Source organism: Pristiophorus japonicus, chromosome 6, assembly GCF_044704955.1.
Source record: "Pristiophorus japonicus isolate sPriJap1 chromosome 6, sPriJap1.hap1, whole genome shotgun sequence".
Lineage (NCBI taxonomy): Eukaryota > Metazoa > Chordata > Chondrichthyes > Pristiophoridae > Pristiophorus > Pristiophorus japonicus.
The window spans coordinates 80495051-80513978 of NC_091982.1; the positions used below are offsets into that span (position 1 = coordinate 80495051).

The 18928-nt window shown below is 45.2% G+C and overlaps 1 protein-coding gene across 3 annotated transcripts in view; it reads right to left on the reverse strand.

The window, feature by feature from the left end:
- mpp1 (MAGUK p55 scaffold protein 1) overlaps positions 1-18928 on the reverse strand; it is a 78735-nt gene that overhangs the window by 43538 nt on the left and 16269 nt on the right. Inside the window, exon 1 of one of the 3 annotated variants that reach the window (XM_070882986.1) lies at positions 3004-3074. The exons of the other annotated variants lie outside the window; for them this stretch is intronic. Within the exon in view, the coding sequence (XP_070739087.1) occupies positions 3004-3054 (51 nt within the window). The 5' untranslated portion in view covers positions 3055-3074. Of the gene's footprint in view, positions 1-3003; positions 3075-18928 lie in introns of those variants that run through there. 3 annotated transcript variants of the gene reach the window in all.

The following is an 18928-nucleotide window of genomic DNA, read 5'->3' on the forward strand; positions in this document are numbered from 1 at the left end:
TGGTTAGTGGTGAGCCACAGGGATCGGTGCTGGGACCACAACTGTTTACAATATACATAGATGACCTGGAAGAGGGGACAGAGTGTAGTGTAACAAAATATGCAGATGACACAAAGATTAGTGGGAAAGCGGGTTGAGTAGATGACACAGAGAGGCTGCAAAGAGATTTAGATAGGTTAAGTGAATGGGCTAAGGTTTGGCAAATGGAATACAATGTCGGAAAATGTGAGGTCATCCTCCTTGGAAAAAAAAACAGTAAAAGGGAATATTATTTGAATGGGGAGAAATTACAACATGCTGCGGTGCAGAGGGACCTGGGGGTCCTTGTGCATGAATCCCAAAAAGTTAGTTTGCAGGTGCAGCAGGTAATCAGGAAGGCGAATGGAATGTTGACCTTCATTGCGAGAGGGATGGAGTACAAAAGCAGGGAGGTCCTGCTGCCATTGTACAACGTATTGGTGAGGCCGCACCTGGAGTACTGCATGCAGTTTTGGTCACCTTACTTAAGGAAGGATATACTAGCCTTGGAGGGGATACAGAGACGATTCACTAGGCTGATTCCGGAAATGAGGGGGTTACCTTATGATGATAGATTGAGTAGACTGGGTCTTTACTCGTTGGAGTTCAGAAGGATGAGGGTTGATCTTATAGAAGCATTTAAAATAATGAAAGGGATAGACAAGATAGAGACAGAGAGGTTGTTTCCACTGATCGGGGATTCTAGAACTAGGGGGCACAACCTCAAAATGGGGGAACCAATTTAAAACCGAGTTGAGAAGGAATTTCTTCTCCCAGAGGGTTGTGAATCTGTGGAATTCTCTGCCCAAGGAAGCAGTTGAGACTAGCTCATTGAATGTATTCAAATCACAGATAGATAGATTTTTAACCAATAAGGGAATTAAGGGTTATGGGGAATGGGCGGGTAAGTGGAGCTGAGTCCACGGCCAGATCAGCCATGATCTCTCGAGGGGCTAGATGGCCTACTCCTATTCCTAATTCTTATGTTCTTATGTTACAATTCGCTATACTATCCAGTCTCTGAGCCCATCATCTAATAGTGCAGTCATCAAAATCAGAGCCTCATGCAGATCATCATTAACAGGTTAATACAACAGGGTGGCTTGTTACTCTGACCATCACTAACTGAAGCCCCAGTATTGAATTGGTCCAATATAGACAGTCCAACATCTTGTATACAACCAGAATGAGCTTTAATATTCTGGTGAAGAAAGTTTAGCTTCCTGCCACAGAAATCAGAAAACAGATGTTACAAAAGCAGGTGTTTTTCCTCTTTTGATCTCTGCTCATCTTTTTCCTGAATCTTCCTGGGATTATTTTGTGGATGTTGGTCACTTCCATGTTGCCATGTGCCGTCCTAGACACTGCCAGCAGCTTACTCAAACTTGGGAGACATGGTAGTTGAGCCTGAACATTAGTATACATGCACTTTCCAATAGGATTGTCCTCCTCCCGCCCCATCCCAGAGGCACTGAGGCCAATTGTAACACTCCAGCTGTTGCCCCAGCTGAGATGAACTAACTTTGAATTAAACCTGGGGCCTGTCTGGTTTTACGGCTCAATGCCACACTTGGCTGTGCATTTACCCAATAAACCAGTGGGTATTTTAAGAGGAGTTGGGAAAGGCACCTACTTCAGGTGGTAGTGGAAATAATTAGGCAAAATATTCCAATTAAAATCATGTATGCTTCAGAGTTGTGTGTTTAAGATGGGTTGGGGAAAGGATTACTTTCCTTGGGCATTGCGAGCAGTCACCCTCAAATGAGGTCTGATTATCAAGCCACCACTGCAAAGTGTGATTCAGATTTATTTTCTGAATTTGTGTCTATCAATTACATTGCAAGTTGATCACAATCAAACTTCATTAGAGTGTAGGAATATTTCTGATTTGGATTTGATAGCATTTGGTGCCCGTGGTTTACATGACAGTTTGATAGCCTGCATCAGAAGGGCAGTGAAGGGGCCCTGACCCAATCCAGACTGAGGGTATTAAATAGCTTCTGCATTAACACTCTTTAACAGCCAAATCTCTCCAGGCGTCTTTAAAGAGACACACATGCTGCTTCAGCAGCTTGAGTAGCTGTGCACCTTGTTCCCAAAATAGTTTGGCGGTCAGAATCAGCAGGAAATCCTTTCACATGAACTCACCTGACTCCATGGGTGATTTTCATCAATCTACTGCCATATATAACCAGGATGTATGGAGGATCTTCTCTTTTCCCTCCCTTCCTGAAGACACTGACTTAGGCTAGGATACACCACATGCTCAGGCTGCCCTCTGATACCTCCCCAAGTGCCCATTCTTCATGTGCAAGCCTGGACAGTAAGTGTCAGCAGGCATTTTTACCGTGGGTGGCATCACAGCTGACTCCAACCTTATCCTCACCTGACATACATGCACATTTTTCAGCAACAGCCACTGGATAGTGACCAGGAGCAGGAACCACAGGGGTCATTTTATGCTAATCCGCCCAACAGGAAGCTGATGGGATCAGATCGGTCGCCCATTTTACACCCTGCTTAATTTTAGTTTCCACTGAAATAAAATGGGGCTGAGTGTAAAACGAGTGGTTGATCTGATCTCGGCACTATCCCGCCAGGAGGGTTATGTTAAAATTGGCCCTCATGGATGATTTCTCCCTCTTTAACTCAAGGGCACCAAAGTCAATTGTAGCACACCAACTGCTGCCCCTGCTGAGATCCATTAACTCAGCATAGGCTGGAAATGGAACCTGAGGCCTACTTGTTTATATGAGGCAGTTCAATACCAAGCAGTGCTTTTATCGCTGAGCTCCCAAAGATGGTTTCATATTAGATGTTTCACATGAATCTCATCCCTTTCCTTGTAAATACACAACCCGTGACCCGATGGAAGTGTGATTGAAGCAGTTCTCGGGAGCTTGTGAAATTACAAACCAGAGCTGTCAGGCACTGTCAGGTAAACCACAGATGATTTGTAAAAAGGCTTCAGTGAAATATAAAAACCTCTTTATTGTGCACTCCATTACTCAGAAAATGGCTGATGTTTGAGGCCATTGTTATGTTGATCTCTTCAAATAACTGAAAAGCAACCAAAAAATGTAATCCATTAAAGAAACATTACTTTGCTACATTAACACACATGTTCCTTACATCCCACATTGATTGTTCAGCTGCTGTACATCTCACTGACATACACCAAAAATAAGCAAACAGCTTTAGTATCCAGACAGCAACCCACTGACCAATGTAGAACCTGCAGTGGAACACCATGCATCACCGAACTGCAAAGAACCTCAGCAACAGTTCGAGCCTGACCCTATTGCTGGAGTCTGTTAGGTACCTGCACAGAAGTGTAATAAAACCAACAAAACCCACACAGGAAATAGTGGTTATAAAATGAGAGGGTTGAAGTTTCTCAGATCTGTCACTACGCAAATAATGCACCACGTGGGTCCCAGTGCAATACTGTTTTGACTCACAGACGCAACATTCACAACTATAGTGCATTGGGTTCACTTGTTGCATGAATACGGTTTCAAAGCAGTGCCTTGTGTGGTGCCCCCTCTATATTTTAGTGCTTGGTCTCTTCATAGCTATGGCTGACAACACTCATATGCGGCTTTACGGTGACATGTTTTACTTCTGAATCTACTAAGGATGCCATTTGATCATGCGCGGTATTAAGTAGATTCACAGCTTCATAACTTTTCACAAAATTTTTAACTGAACTCATTCATCGGCTGGCCAAAATACCTCACACACCTCCCTGATATATCTGCACCTCTCATTGTAACCCTCTTTGACATTCTGATAAGCACACACTTCTCACTGTAACACTATTATCTCACACCACTTGTATTCTAATGCACAAAGCACTCCTTAGTTCAATACTGTCTAATGTACCTTGCAACTTCAATGTATTGTGCCCCATACCCCATGCCCATCACTATAACGCTCTCCAAGCACCTTGTCTCTCACTCTAACCTTCTCCATACCCCTGCCCCTCATTGTTAACATTCTCCGTACCCCCTGTCCCTCTCTGTAATGTTCTTCATTCTCTTTATTAACATTCTCCAGACTCTTGCCCCTCACTAACATTCTCCATACCCCTGTCCCTCTCTGTAATGCTCTTCATTCCCTCTGTTAACTTTTTCCAGATCCTTGCCCCTCACTAACATTTTCCAGACACTTGCCCCTCACTAACGTTCTCCATATTCTTGCCCCTCAATATGATATTCTCCATACCCCTGCCTTTCACTGTAACATTCTCCATACCCCTGCCCCTCACTGTAACATTCTCCATACCCCCGCCCCTCAATGTGACATTCTCCATACTCCTGCCCTTCACTGTAACATTCTCCATACCCCTGCCTTTCACTGTAACATTCTCCATACCCCTGCCTTTCACTGTAACATTCTCCATACCCCTGCCCCTCACTGTAACATTCTCCATACCCCCGCCCCTCAATGTGACATTCTCCATACTCCTGCCCTTCACTGTAACATTCTCCATACCCCTGCCTTTCACTGTAACATTCTCCATACCCCTGCCTTTCACTGTAACATTCTCCATACCCCTGCCCCTCACTGTAACATTCTCCATACCCCTGCCCCTCAATGTGACATTCTCCATACTCCTGCCCTTCACTGTAACATTCTCCATACCCCTGCCTTTCACTGTAACATTCTCCATACCCCTGCCCCTCACTGTAACATTCTCCATACCCCTGCCCCTCACTGCAACATTCAGGAAAACATTCAGTGTTGCCTAGTAACTCCTGTGGAAAAGGGTGTGGACAATGGGTGTGGAATGAGGACAATGAGTGAGGAAAGGATTGGGTTCAACTGTGAAGCTCCCCACGGCCATAGTGATCTGCAATGTTCACTGTTTAGAGTTGCACATAAAGAATGCCCACTTGGTGCAGTAGAGGAGAGCTGCCAATACCTGTAGAGTCAGACTGTACCATTTTGTTTCAATAATGAAAGCTGAAGACATGATTTACAATATATGGGGTAATTTTCTAAGTATGCATTGTCATCCACTAATAGCGCATATTAGAAAATTGCATGTTCGTGGTTTTATGATCTGTGTCAGCAGCAGGTGACGTCCTGTACTATCAGTGCGAATGTGATAAAATACCTATTTTGTGAAATTTTAGACATAAAGGCCCAAAATTTGCAGTCTGCAGTGTAGCTCTAGAATAGGCTGCAGACCTGTGAAAAGAATAGGGACCTATCTGATGGGGGCCCCTCCATCATTAACATGCTCTCTGGCGCTGTGTACTGGAGGCCAACGTAATGGCCCACAGATCCCAGCCTGTGCGGAATCGTATCTGGGATCACGTGGGCCTGGTCCTCCAATCAGTAAACAGTATTATATTTTACATTATTTTAGACTGGAATCCCGTAGTCAGATTTAATTATAATTACTTTATAGGATTGGAATTTAATTCCTAATTAGTTTCATTCCAGCAACTTCACTACATCTTTGGTTTGTTATAAATAATTTAATTTTGCTGATAATAATTATCGACATCATTAAAACCCCAATCTTTGCAGAAAAAAGGAAAAACTCATTTGATACAATTAAATTATCTGATTTCTGAAATGAAAATGGTTAAAACATCCCTGACGTATCCCCTGTGCCTGTTTGCGTCAATCGCATTCAATTGCTAGCCAGTCGGTGGGCAAATAGCCCAATTCTGCACCAGCAATTGTTTTTTCTTCGGCCGTGCAGATGATCTGTCAACGCGTATGTTGATCGGTCGCAAGTTCAGGATTTAGCACATCCACAAGCGTATGCGGAAATTCCGACCTTGTGGTTCATTTTAAAGGCAGTATGAGAGCGTACTCTCAGAGTGCGCAATCATACCCACTGCAAATTCTGGCCCATTACCTTTGAAAGGATATTTATGTACTGGAGAAGGAATATCTGGGAAAAGTGGCAAAGTTAATTGCAGAGCTTTGGGCACTAATTCCTCTAGTGGGGGAATCCAGAACAAGGGGCCATAATCTTAAAATTAGAGCTTGGCCATTTAGTAGTGTAATAGGGAAACACTTTTTCACACAAAGGGGAGGGGAAATCCGGAATACTCTCCACCAAAAGGCTGTGGATGCTGAGTCAATTGACATTTTCAAGACTGAGCTCAATAGATTTTTTCATCAGGTATGGGTATCAAAGGATATGGAGCAACAGTAGGTAAATGGAGCTGAGGTACAGAATGACAGAATGGTTGTGTTATGTCCTTAATAAAATAATGTGATTGAGTACTGTAGACGTGAGTAAGTGTGACCTTCGTCTCTTTATTCTAACTCCAGAGTGCTGGTACAGCATGGAAAGGCCTGCTTATATACAGTGCTCCCAAGGGATGCTGGGATCCCTTGGGACTCCAACAGTGGCAGTAGAGGACGTATCTGTTGGAGTCCCAAGATGGTTACATAGGGTTGCATACATAACAGGTTGCATGGCCGACTCTGTTCCTATGTTTTTATGAATCATGCCTTTAAGAGAGAGGGGAAAAACTTGGTGATGGGAGATGGCTAGAAAAGCAACTAGTCATGCTGTGTAGTTGCTGACAAAACAAATAACTCCGCGAACACAGAAACCAGCCTTTAAATATTATACTCTGTGCATGGAAAAGTTGTGCGTTTTTTAATGCCAGTTCTCTATCAGGATCCACAGATTGTCAAAAAACTTACTAGAATGATATTGAATGGGTGGTACTTGTAGGGCAAGGTAAAACAAATGATACCTCATCAAACCAACACATTCATTAGTCAAACTTAATCGGTTTAAAAATTGAAAATTTGTGATACCAGTTGAGGGAACATAAGCCAGAGGTTGTGTTACAGTACAACATTACTGATTGCAACTTCTTAGCAATCATCCTACATAGGCAAGACTGTGTCACACAATAGTCTGGGGTGGAAATCTCAGGTGACACGTGGATTATAAATTTACTGCAGTATTAAAGAGCAACCAAACAAGTCAGCACTCTAATGGCAGGGAGGGAGGAAAAGCTCCACTGGGGCAGGCAGAGCCCAGAGGGGACTTACTTGATTTTAATAACAACAGCACAGGCTATAATCCCTAGGTACACAATTTCAAATAATCTCCAGTTACTCCCAAGTTGTAACAACTCCTTGAACAGGTGGATGGATAAAAACACTCAGGTCCAGAAATTGACCTCCTTAGCGCTTCTCGTTATTGCCTCGGTGTGGGGGGGCAGCAATAATGGGTCACTAACCAGGTACCGACTGGGCACGGCAATAACATTGACGCCTATCATATATATCAGGAGGTTTGCGATGGTGGCACGGTGTTGCGCTCCCATATCCTTTGCTCGGAGATCATGACGTCACCGCCGTGCGCATTGTCCCATGGACACGAACTTGGGTTCATTGGGAGCTACAGGAGGCGTTCATTGGGAGGCCGGGCACTTCGGGGCGATGCTCAAAGGCGAGGTAGCTGAGGTAAGTGGGAAAAATGTTAAATCCTCTCTTTCAGGTTGTGTTGCTGGTTCCTGCCCTCGGTCGATCAGCCCGGCACTCTGCTACAGTGTATTGGGCTGATTGGGCCGGATCGAGGCTGCTGTCGGGGTCCAGGTAAGTTTTTTTTCTTTTGCAGATCCTGCAACGATGGCCCTTCCCTTTAAGGGAGGGAAGGAGCCTTCCACCTCGGCAGAGCTGCATAGCCCAGTGTGCAGCGCTGCACACCTTCCGTCCTGCCTGCTGCCTCTTGCACTCCAGAAAGGAAGTGGAGCGCCTGATTTAGTGCTCCATCTCCTTCCTGGAGCGCTGACCCCAAATGTTTTAAAAGTAGAAAAAGATTAGCGCCTGCCGCTAATTTTTTCTACTTTTAAAAGTTAACGCCCAGATGGGACGTTCCTGAATTTCTCCCCCTCAGTGTTATCAACGGTCTCCTTTAACCCTGAGTGTTCCTCCGGGAAATATCAGCCTGGCTTCCCACCCACTGCGATCCAGTAACTCCTGCTTGAAAGTGCATGCTTGGACATTGGGTGAAACCAGATTGGTCCTGACCACAATGCCCTCCACAGTTGAATATCCTGCCCATTCTCACTGTTAGTTCTCATATTTGGAGAATGGCCGTTTGAGCGAGAAATCGGTGGGCTGCAATTGTTCCTGGAACTATATTGCAGAATGGACAAGAGGGGACAAATACAGGAAAAAAGGTATAGACATTGCTTCTGCCATCAAGAGAGTAGTTTCTTTAACTGTAATCTTGTATGCTAAAGTGTAGCACAAACCTTTAATGCAACAAACAACATAATTTTCCCTGGTCATTATGGCAATTACTGGCACTCATGGGTCTATGACTCAGTCAAATGATGCTAGAAATCATAATAAGAACCTTTGTGCCCAGTGATGATCAGAACATAATTGTCAGCCTTGCTTTCTAAAATCTCTGAAGCTTATGTTTGATTTTCTGTGTTCCCTCAAAGTGGTGCCCTGACTGCTTTTCCCAACACTGGCCACTCACCCCATGCCATAGCCAGTCTCCCTGTGCCCTAGCCATGCTCTTCATTTCATAAGAACATAAGAAATAGGAGCAGGAGTAGGCCATCTGGCCCCTCGAGCTTGCTCCGCCATTCAACAAGATCATGGCTGATCTGATCTTGGCCTCAACTCCACTTCCCCGCAAGCTCCCCGTAACCCTTGACTCCCTTATCGTTCAGGAGTCTATCTATCTACACCTTAAATATTCAATGATCCAGCCTCCACTGCTCTCTGGGGTAAAGAATTCCAAAGATTTACGACCCTCTGAGAAAATGGCGGCCCCTTATTCTGAAACTATGGCCCCTAGTTCTAGATGCCCTCATGAGGGGAAACATCCTCTCTGCATCTACCCTATCAAGCCCCCTCAGAATCTTATATGTTCAATAAGATCACCTCTCACTCTTCTAAACTCCAATCAGTATAGGCCCAACCTGCTCAACCTTTCTTCATAAGACAATTCATTCATCTCAGGAATCAACCTCGTGAACCTTCTCTGAACTGCCTCCAATGCAAGTATATCCCTCCTTAAATAAGGAAACCAAAACTGTACGCAGTACTCCAGGTGTAGTCTCACCAATGCCCTGTACAGTTGTAGCAGGACTTCCCTACTTTTATACTCCATCCCCCTTGCAATAAAGGCTAACATTGGATTTGCCTTTCTAATTACTTGCTGTACCTGCATGCTAACTTTTTGTGCTTCATGTATAAGGACTCCCAGATCCCTCTGTACCACAGCATTTTGTAATCTCTCCCCAACTAAATAATAATTAGCTTTTTTATTTTTCCTACCAAAGTGGATAACCTCACATTTTCCCACATTATACTCCATCTACCAAATTTTTGCCCACTCACTTAGCCTATCTATAGCCCTTTGCAGATTCTTTGCATCTGCCTCACAGCTTGCTTTCCCACCTATCATTGTATCATCAGCAAATTTGGCTACATTACACTCGGTCCCGTCATCCAAGTCATTAATATAGATTGTAAATAGTTGAGGCCCCAGCACTGATCCCTGTGGCACCCCACTAGTTACAGTGGATCCATCTATCACCAGTGAACTGGAACCATCCCTTCTCTACCAGGCTACTATTGAACAGGGTTTGGGATATGTAGATGGGAACATGCCCTTCTCGTCCTGGTAAGGTATCAGCATCAATTGTTGACTCAAAATTATTTTAAATCAAATATGTGAGATCTTTTGTTACTGGCCACATTTCTGATATCCTGCCCCGCACTCTGTGCATTGGTCACACTCATGGTGCCCTGGTCATTCTATCTGCAGTCCCTGTGCCTGCCATTCTATCTGTGCCCTGACACACAACCAGTATCCTGGCCACACATCTCATACCCTTGCATCTCTCCCAATGGCATGTGTGTACATTGGGTAGAATACGATCGTGTGCAGCTATGATGAATAGCTTTCCAGTTCTGACAGTCTGGACTTAACCTTAAAGAATGGCCATTTGGAGGAAAAACCAGAGCACTACTATTTACTATTCAACCATAATACAGCAAAATTCACCTGGCAGAGAGTAGAAAATTACAAAAAAACATGAAAATCATCAGCAACTAAAATCATTAAAGAAGTTGTATGCCACATTTGCTTTTAATTCTATTGGATCCATCTATCACCAGTGAGCTGGAACCATCCCTTTTCTATCAGGTTTTGGGATATGTAGATGGGAACATGCCCTTCTCGTCCTGGTAAGGTAGCATCATCAATTGTTGACTCAAAATTAATTTTCATCAAATATGTGAGGTATTTTGTTTTTGTGTACCTCAAGAAATGCTCTGCAAGGGAACGTTTCTATGTTGAGACTCTCGCATCAAGCATTCTCACATCCCTTTGCTCTGCCCCAATAACATGCACTATCCTCCATCTTAGAAAAGCATCTCCAACTGTGCCAGTGCAATTTTGTTTATCATGCCCTACATCTGTGAGGTTGCCAGTTTAGTGCCAAGTTGCAGCAAATATTAGCAGTTTTGTCATTTGGGGACATGCCCAATAGAACCAGGTTGAAACTGTTTATAGCCATTTTCCATAGAACAGCCAGAGAGGAAAAGTCCTGTCAGGCTGGGCTACAACTGAATCCAGGCACCACAAGTGAAAGGCCACCATACTAAATTTATCCATTCCCCATTAAAATTAATCTAAACTATTCAATTCTACCATCAGTTGCAACTGAATATATCATTCTTCTGGATTGTGTTTGTGGAGGTTAAAGCACAAAATTGTCCAACTTACCTCAGTGAAATCAGTAAATATTTTATAACCATCCCCTGACTCCAACAGCATTTAACACAATACAAGTAAGCTACCAACCCTTTGCTTACTGTTAGATTTAAAAGGTTTAAATGGACTGGATGCCAGATTTACTTCAGAGCTATTGACACAAATTCTGTTTGGACCATTGTGCTTTCAGCATTGTCCCTTCCATGTAATATATGCCTTACTAACTGGGCGGCCAAGTTACTTAAGTTTCAGTGGGATAGAATCATCTAGGATATCCAAGTAACATAGAATATACTTTCAGCCTTCAGTTAACCACAAGGTTGGATTTTTTGTTTACACCAGATAAAAAAGAACTTTTCTAATCAATGTCTTCGTGTATATGAGAATATACTGCAAGAATAGGCTGCATTTACATTAGATTCATGTTTAATATTGATTCACTATGCTGGATTTTAGAAATATTGTAAATGCTCTTCTTTCCTTCTTTATTTTAAAATACAATAAACTTTATGATTAAAACTTGCTGCTCCAATGTCAGCTTTGACGTTCAAATACCATGATCAGATCAGCCACGATCTTATTGAATGGTGGAGTAGACTCGAGGGGCCAAATGGTCCATTCCTATTCCTATTTCTTATGTTCTTATGTTCTTATTATGTATGGCATAACTTCCTGGCTTTTGTACTCTATGCCTCTATTTATAAAGCGCAGGATTCCATATGCTTTATTAGCTACTTTGTTGCACAGTAGAATTATCATCAACAATGCCCTTATGATGAAGCAGCTGAAGATGGTTGGGCCCTGAATGTTGCCCTGAGGAGCTCCTGCAGTGTACACTGGGGCTACATTGATTAGCCTCTGACAACCACACCATCTTCCTGTGTGGCAGGTATAACTCCAGCCTTTGGCCCCCATTGACCTCAGTTTTGCTAGGGTTCCTTGGTTCCACACTTAGTTGAATGCTACCTTAATGTTGAGGACAGTTAACCTCTGACATTCAGCTTTAAATCGTTAACCATCCAAATTCACATGGAAAATGTACCTGGTACTGAGTAATGGTGAGGAGATGAAGAGGTAGTTCAGGGTGGAAGTGAATGAAAAGCAATTTTTCACAGGAAAACAAACTAAATTGCAGCATGTGATCCCGAAACACATAAGAATTCTAAAATCCAATGTTTTAATTAAAAAGAATTTAACTTATTCAGTTACCTTGAAGCAGTGGTCTTAGCCATAGCTTTATTTAGGATTGTTTTTCAGTTCGGTGTTGTACATACAGCCAGACCAATGGAAGGGAACGCCCCATAATAATACCAATCTATGGCACTGAAGGAAACCAACACCACAGTACACAGACTGAACAAAAACTATCCCTCCTCCCTATATATGAAACAGATATCCTACAGTGGCTTGCCTGCTGTGCAATATTGATTGTTGTGCTCAGACTCACATATGGAGCTGCTAAGAACTGCTGAAATCCTGTGCGTTGAGTGTTATTGAGCTGGAACAATGTTAAGTACACATCCAAGTGCTGACTCCACATCAGGGCCCTTATCTCACTGTTGTAAATACCTTAGTAGCTGCTGACTACAAGATTACTTTTGAGAAACTAGCCAACGGTTAGGAAGGTACTTCAGAGCAGTACAAAGTTCAGAGCACCCAGCCTAATTGAATTATTGCAAGACATCGTGGGTCAGCGCATTTTAACTCTAAATAGCAAAGGTCACCTTAGACTTGATCATGTTGCCTGATAAAAAATGAATAAACATTTTAATTAGACACGCAAAAAGGTAAGATGCAATCACAGCTCAAAGCAATGACCTATAATATCTGAACTCTGCACTAAATGAACTGCAACCTGGAGAGCAGTAAACTGACTGGGTTTGAGATAAAGGATTTTTAGAACTGCAGCAAATCTGACTGCAAGTTACACCCAGGTCCCATGGTTCTTCAAAGAACAGTAATAAATACATTGCAAGTTTTCATCATAATGACGTCTTTGTCCTTTGTTTCAATTTTTTTTAGATTTACTCGCTTTTCCAGTTTTTTTCTCCTTTTCTGAAGATAGCATCTGGTACGGGTCTACAGGTGTTGGTAACTCTCCAGTACTTTGTCAAGTGGCCATCTTCATATGTGTACCTGAAGGACAAGTATTGGCAGGGTATTCAACTGTGGGGGGCATTACAGCTGAGCCCAATCCTGACTTCACCCTTTGTCCACAAACATGCCCTTTCCAGAAGAGATCACTGATAGCAATGAACAGCAAGAATCCTAACCACAAGGACACTGAGGACAACTGCACTGCCTCCCCAAAAAGGTTCATCTTACTCTGCAGAGATAAGGGATCAAAATGGGACTTTCTCAGACCAGCAATGTCTCCAACGAGCAAAGTTCACCCCAGAATTGATCATGTTGCTTGATAAAAACAAATAACCAAAAGACAAGGTGCAATCACAGCACAAAACAAGAACCTGTGATATCTGAGGAATCATTAAATGAACTGCAAATGCTAGTTGTTGTTCCTCATTTGTATAGCTGAGAACCAGGTCGTCACGTACATTTATCTGTTGTGTTCCTAACACAGATGAGGCTGCACACAGGGAGGTTAAAGTAACAGTGACCTCAGTCTTTAATAAGACACTCCAGAGTGAGGAACAGGCCTTCGGGGTCGGGGTATATACAGTGCTCCCAAGGAATGCTGGGATCCCTTGGGACTTCAGGGGATGCGCCCCTTGGTGGCGGAACATGGGAGTGCATGCTTTACAGATACACAACATCACTCCCCCCCCCCCCCCAAAGTCAAAGTGAAAACTATTTACAAGGTGAGGGGGTTGGGAGCCTTTCTTTCCCTGATGGACCGCTTCGGTACAAATGTCTGTTCTGGTTTGTTGGCTGTGCCCTCGCTGGGCTGGCGTATTGTTGGCCCTGCAGGGCTGCTGGGTGAGCCTGGCCTTGCTGGGCTATTGGGCGTGATGGGTTCAATTTCCTGGTCTGGGGTGGTGTCGTTGATCCTTTGGGTGTGTGTTGTGGGCTCGAAAAAGGTGGTGTCTGCTGTAGGTTGTTCAGGGCAGTCTGTGAACCACAGCCTCATTTGGTCCAGGTGCTTTCTGCAAATTTGTCCATTGTCTAGTTTGACTACAAACACCCTACTCCCTTCTTTAACTATCACTGTGCCCGCAATCCACTTGGGACCATGTCCATAGTTTAGCACATACACAGGGTCGTTCAGATCAATTTCCCGTGTCACAGTGGCGCGACCAACGTTTACATTTTGTTGCTGCCGCCTGCTCTCTACCTGATCATGCAGGTTGGGGTGAACCAGCGAGAATCTGGTTTTAAGTGTCCTTTTCATGAGTAGCTCAACCGGGGGCACCCCTGTGAGCGAGTGGGATCTCGTGCGGTAGCTGAGCAGTACTCGGGACAGGCGGGTTTGGAGTGAGCCTTCTGTGACTCGTTTGAGGCTCTGTTTGATTGTTTGTACTGCCCGCTCTGCCTGCCCATTGGAGGCTGGTTTAAACGGGGCCGAGGTGACATGTTTGATCCCATTGCGGGTCATGAATTCTTTAAATTCGGCACTGGTGAAACATGGCCCGTTGTCATTGACCAATATGTCAGAAAGGCCGTGGGTGGCAAACATGGCCCTCAGGCTTTCAATGGTGGCGGTGGCGGTGCTTCCCGACATTATTTCACATTCAATCCATTTTGAAAAAGCATCCACCACCACCAGGAAAATTTTACCGAGAAATGGGCCCGCATAGTCGACATGGATCCTCGACCATGATCTGGAGGGCCAGGACCACAAACTTAGTGGTGCCTTTCTGGGCACGTTGCTCAACTGAGCACTGTCATACACAGGACTCTAAGTCAGAGTTGATACCAGGCCACCACACGTGGGATCTGGCTATCGCTTTCATCATTACTATACCCGGGTATGTGCTGTGGAGATCCGAGATGAATGTCTCCCTGCCCTTTTTGGGTAGCACTTCGCGATTACCACACAACATGCAGTCTGCCTGAATGGACAGCTCGTCCTTTCACCGCTCGAACGGCTTGATTAGCTCTTGCATTTCAACGGGGATGCTGGCCGAGCTCCCATGCAGTACAGTTTTTTACTAGGGACAGCAGAGGATCTTGGCTGGTCCAAGTCCTAATCTGGTGGGCCGTGACAGGTGATTTATCATTTTCAAACGCTTCCATGACCATCAACAGTCTGCGGGCTGCGCCACCATCAACAAGTTTGCAGGCTGCACCATTTCCAACCCCGTGGTGGGCAATGATAGCCGACTGAGAGCATCCGCACAGTTCTCGGTGCCTGGCCTGTGGTGGATGGTATAGTTATACGCTGATAGCGCGAGTGCCCACCTTTGTATGTGGGCTGAGGCATTAGTATTTATCCCCTTGTTTTCAGCGAACAGGGATATGAGGGGCTTGTGATCGATTTCCAGCTCAAATTTGAGGCCAAACAGGTACTGATGCATTTTCTTTACCCCGAACACACACGCTAATGCCTCTTTCTCAATCATGCTGTAGGCCCTCTCGGCCTTAGACAAGCTACTGGAGGCATAGGTGACATGTTGCAACTTCCCCGCAACGTTTGCTTGTTATAATACACACCCGACTCTGTATGACGACGCATCACATGCTAGCACAAGTCTTTTACGCGGGTTATACAATACATGCAGCTTGTTGGAGCATAAAATGTTTCTGGCTTTCACAAAAGCAATTACTTGTTTTTTTTTCCCCATACCCAGTTCTCACCTTTACGCAATAACACATGTAGGGGCTCTAAGAGGGTGCTTAACCCCGGTAGGAATTTACCAAAATAGTTGAGGAGTCCCAGGAATGACCGCAGCTCCGTGACGTTCTGTGGCCAGGGTGCGTTCCTGATAGCCTCTGTCTTGGCGTCTGTGGGCCGAAGGCCGTCCGCCGCGATCTTTCTCCCCAAAAACTCCACTTCTGTTGCTATGAAGACGCATTTTGACCTCTTCAGCCGCAGCCCTACGTGATCCAGTCGCTGGAGGACCTCCTCCAGGTTTTGTCGGTGCTCGACGGTGTCCCGATCCGTGACCAATATGTCGTCCTGAAAAACCACCGTGCGTGGTACTGACTTGAGTAGGCTCTCCATGTTTCTCTGGAAGATCGCTGCAGCTGACCGAATTCCAAACGGGCATCTGTTGTAGATGAACAGTCCTTTGTGCGTGTTGTTGCAGGTGAGGCCCTTCGAAGACTCCTCCAGCTCCTGCGTCATGTAGGCCGAAGGCAGGTCAATCTTGGTGAACGTCTTGCCTCCTGCCAGCGTCGCAAATAGGTCGTCTGCCTTAGGTAGCGGGTATTGGTCCTGTAGCGAGAAACGATTAATAGTTGCTTTATAATCGCCGCAAATCCTGACCGTGCCATCACTTTTGAGTACTGGAACAATTAGGCTGGCCCACTCGCTGAATTCCACTGGGGCGATGATGCCCTCACATTGCAGCCTGTCCAGCTCGATTTCCACTCTCTCCCTCATCATGTGAGGTACCGCTCGCGCCTTGTGGTGAATGGGTCGTGCCTCTGGGACCAAGTGGATCCGCACCTTCGCCCTGGAAAAGTTTCCAATGCCTGGCTCAAAAAGGGAAGGAAATTTGTTAAGAACCTGGGTATGAGCCCTCATCGACATGTGATAGCGCTCGGATGTCATCCCAGTTCCAGCGGATTTTGCCCAGCCAGCTCCTTCCAAGCAGTGTGGGGCCATTGCCTGGGACAATCCAGAGTGGCAGTTCGTGCACCGTGCCCTCGTAGGTGACCTTGACCATGGCGCTGCGTAGGACAGTGATAAGCTCTTTGGTGTATGTACTCAGTTTCGTGTGGATGGGGCTCAGGGCTGGTCTGAGTGCCTTGTTGCACCACAGTCTCTCAAACATCTTTTTACTCATGATGGATTGGCTAGCGCAAGTGTCCAGTTCCATGGCTACGGGTAAGCCATTCAATTTTACATCTGGCATTATAGGTGGACATTTCGTCGAAAATTTGTGCACCCCGTGTACTTCAGCATCTGCTCCTCTCTCTGAGGCTCGAAATTGCTTTGATCCACTATGGACCGATCTCCCTCTGCCACGTGGTAGTTAGGAGGTTTTGCAGTGCCCCATTGTTCCACAGCTCTTGCAAACATACCCTTTGAAGCGGCATGAATAGGCTGGATGGAAGCCTCCACAACACCAACAAGGTCTGAATTGCCTTGCATTCATCCTTTGTGTGTCAATATTACAGAGGGTTCTGAGTCATCTGGGTCACCCGAGGCCTGCCGGCAGTTGCAGATTCATGGTTTCTGCCCTGTACATTTCTGCTCGCAAGCACATTTCCAGTTAATTTATGAAAATTGCTAGCACTTGTGTGCTGAGAGATTTGTTTGGTGTTATCACTGGTGGACATAAACGCCTGTGCTATCACAATGGCCTTGCTGAGGGTCGGTGTCTTTACAGTCAAAAGTTTTCGTAGGATGGTCTCGTTGCCAATGCCCAGTCCAAAAATGTTTCTGAGCATTTGCTCCAGGTAGCCATCAAACTCACATTGTCCTGCAAGTCGCCTTATAGCTCGGCGACGTAGCTCGCCACTTCCTGACCTTCAGATCGCTGGTACGTATAGAACCAATACCTCGCCATCAGCTTGCTCTTCCTCCGGTTAAGATGCTCCCAAACCAGTGTACACAGCTCCTCAAATGACTTATCTGTGGGTTTCACTGGAGCCAGAAGATTCTTCATGAGGCTGTAGGTCGGTGTCCCACAGACCGTGAGCAGGACCGCTCTTCTTTTTGCAGCGCTTCCTTCTCCATCCAGCTCGTTGGCGACAAAGTACTGGTCTAGCCGTTCGACATAGGCTTCCCAGTCCTCACCCTCTGAGAACTTCTCCAGGATGCCCACAGTTTACTGCATCTTTGCATTGGATTCGTATACTCGTCGCCAGTTATTGTGTTCTCAACACAGATGAGACTGCACACAGGGAGGTTAAAGTAACAGTGACCTCAGTCTTTATTAAGACACTCCAGAGTGAGTAACAGACCTTAGGGGCCGGCTTATATACAGTGCTCCCAAGGGATGCTAGGATCCCCTGGGACTTCAGGGAATGCGCTCCCTGGTGGCGGAACATGGGAGTGCATGCTTTACAGATACACAACACTGGCCACCTAACTTCCTTTTCTGGCTCCCATGTTAGCTGACATTGTTAACAGTTCTCTCTCCTTAGATACTGTCCCGCTCTCCCTCAAATCTGCGTCATCACCCCTCTCCTCAAAAAGCCAACCCTCGACCCCTCCGTCCTTGCAAACTACCGCCCCATCTCCAACCTCCTTTTCCTCTGTAAAGTCCTTGAACGTATTGTCATCTCCCAAATTCATGCCCATCTTTCCCGCAATTCCATGTTTAAATCCCTCCAATTCAGTTTCCGCGCCTGCCACAGTACCGAAACAGCTCTCATCAAAGTCACAAATTATATCCTTTGTGACTGTGATGAAGGTAAACTATCTCTTCTTCTCATTCTTGACTTATCTGCAACCTTTGACACGGTTGATCACTCTATCCTTCTCCAACACCTCTTCACCATTGTCCAACTGGGTGGGACTGCACTAGCCTGGTTCCATTCTTATCTATCTAATCAGAAACTCACCTGTAATGACTTCCCTTCCTGCCCCCACATCGTTACTTCTGACGTCCCCCAAGTATCTTCCCTTGGCCCCCTCCTATTTCTCATTTATATGTTGCCCCTTGGCAACATCATCCGAAAACACGGCATCAGTTTCCACATGTACGCTGACGACATCCAGCTCTACCTCACCACCACTTCTCTCGACCCCTCCACGGTCTCCAAATTGTCAGACAGCTTGTCCGACATACAGTACTGGATGAGTAGAAATTTTCTCCAATTGAATATTAGGAAGACCAAAGCCATTGTTTTCGGTCCCAGCTACAAACTACATTCCCTAGCCACTGACTCCATCCCTCTCCCCAACTTCTGTCTGAGGCTGAACAACACCGTTCACAACCTTGGTGTCATATTTGACACTGAAATGAGCTTTCGAACAGATATCCGCAGCATAACTAAGACCGCCTATTTTCACATCTGTAATATCGTCGTCTCCACCCTTGCCTCAGCTCATCTGTTGCTGAAGCCCTCATCCATGCTTTTGTTACCTCTAGACTTGATTATTCC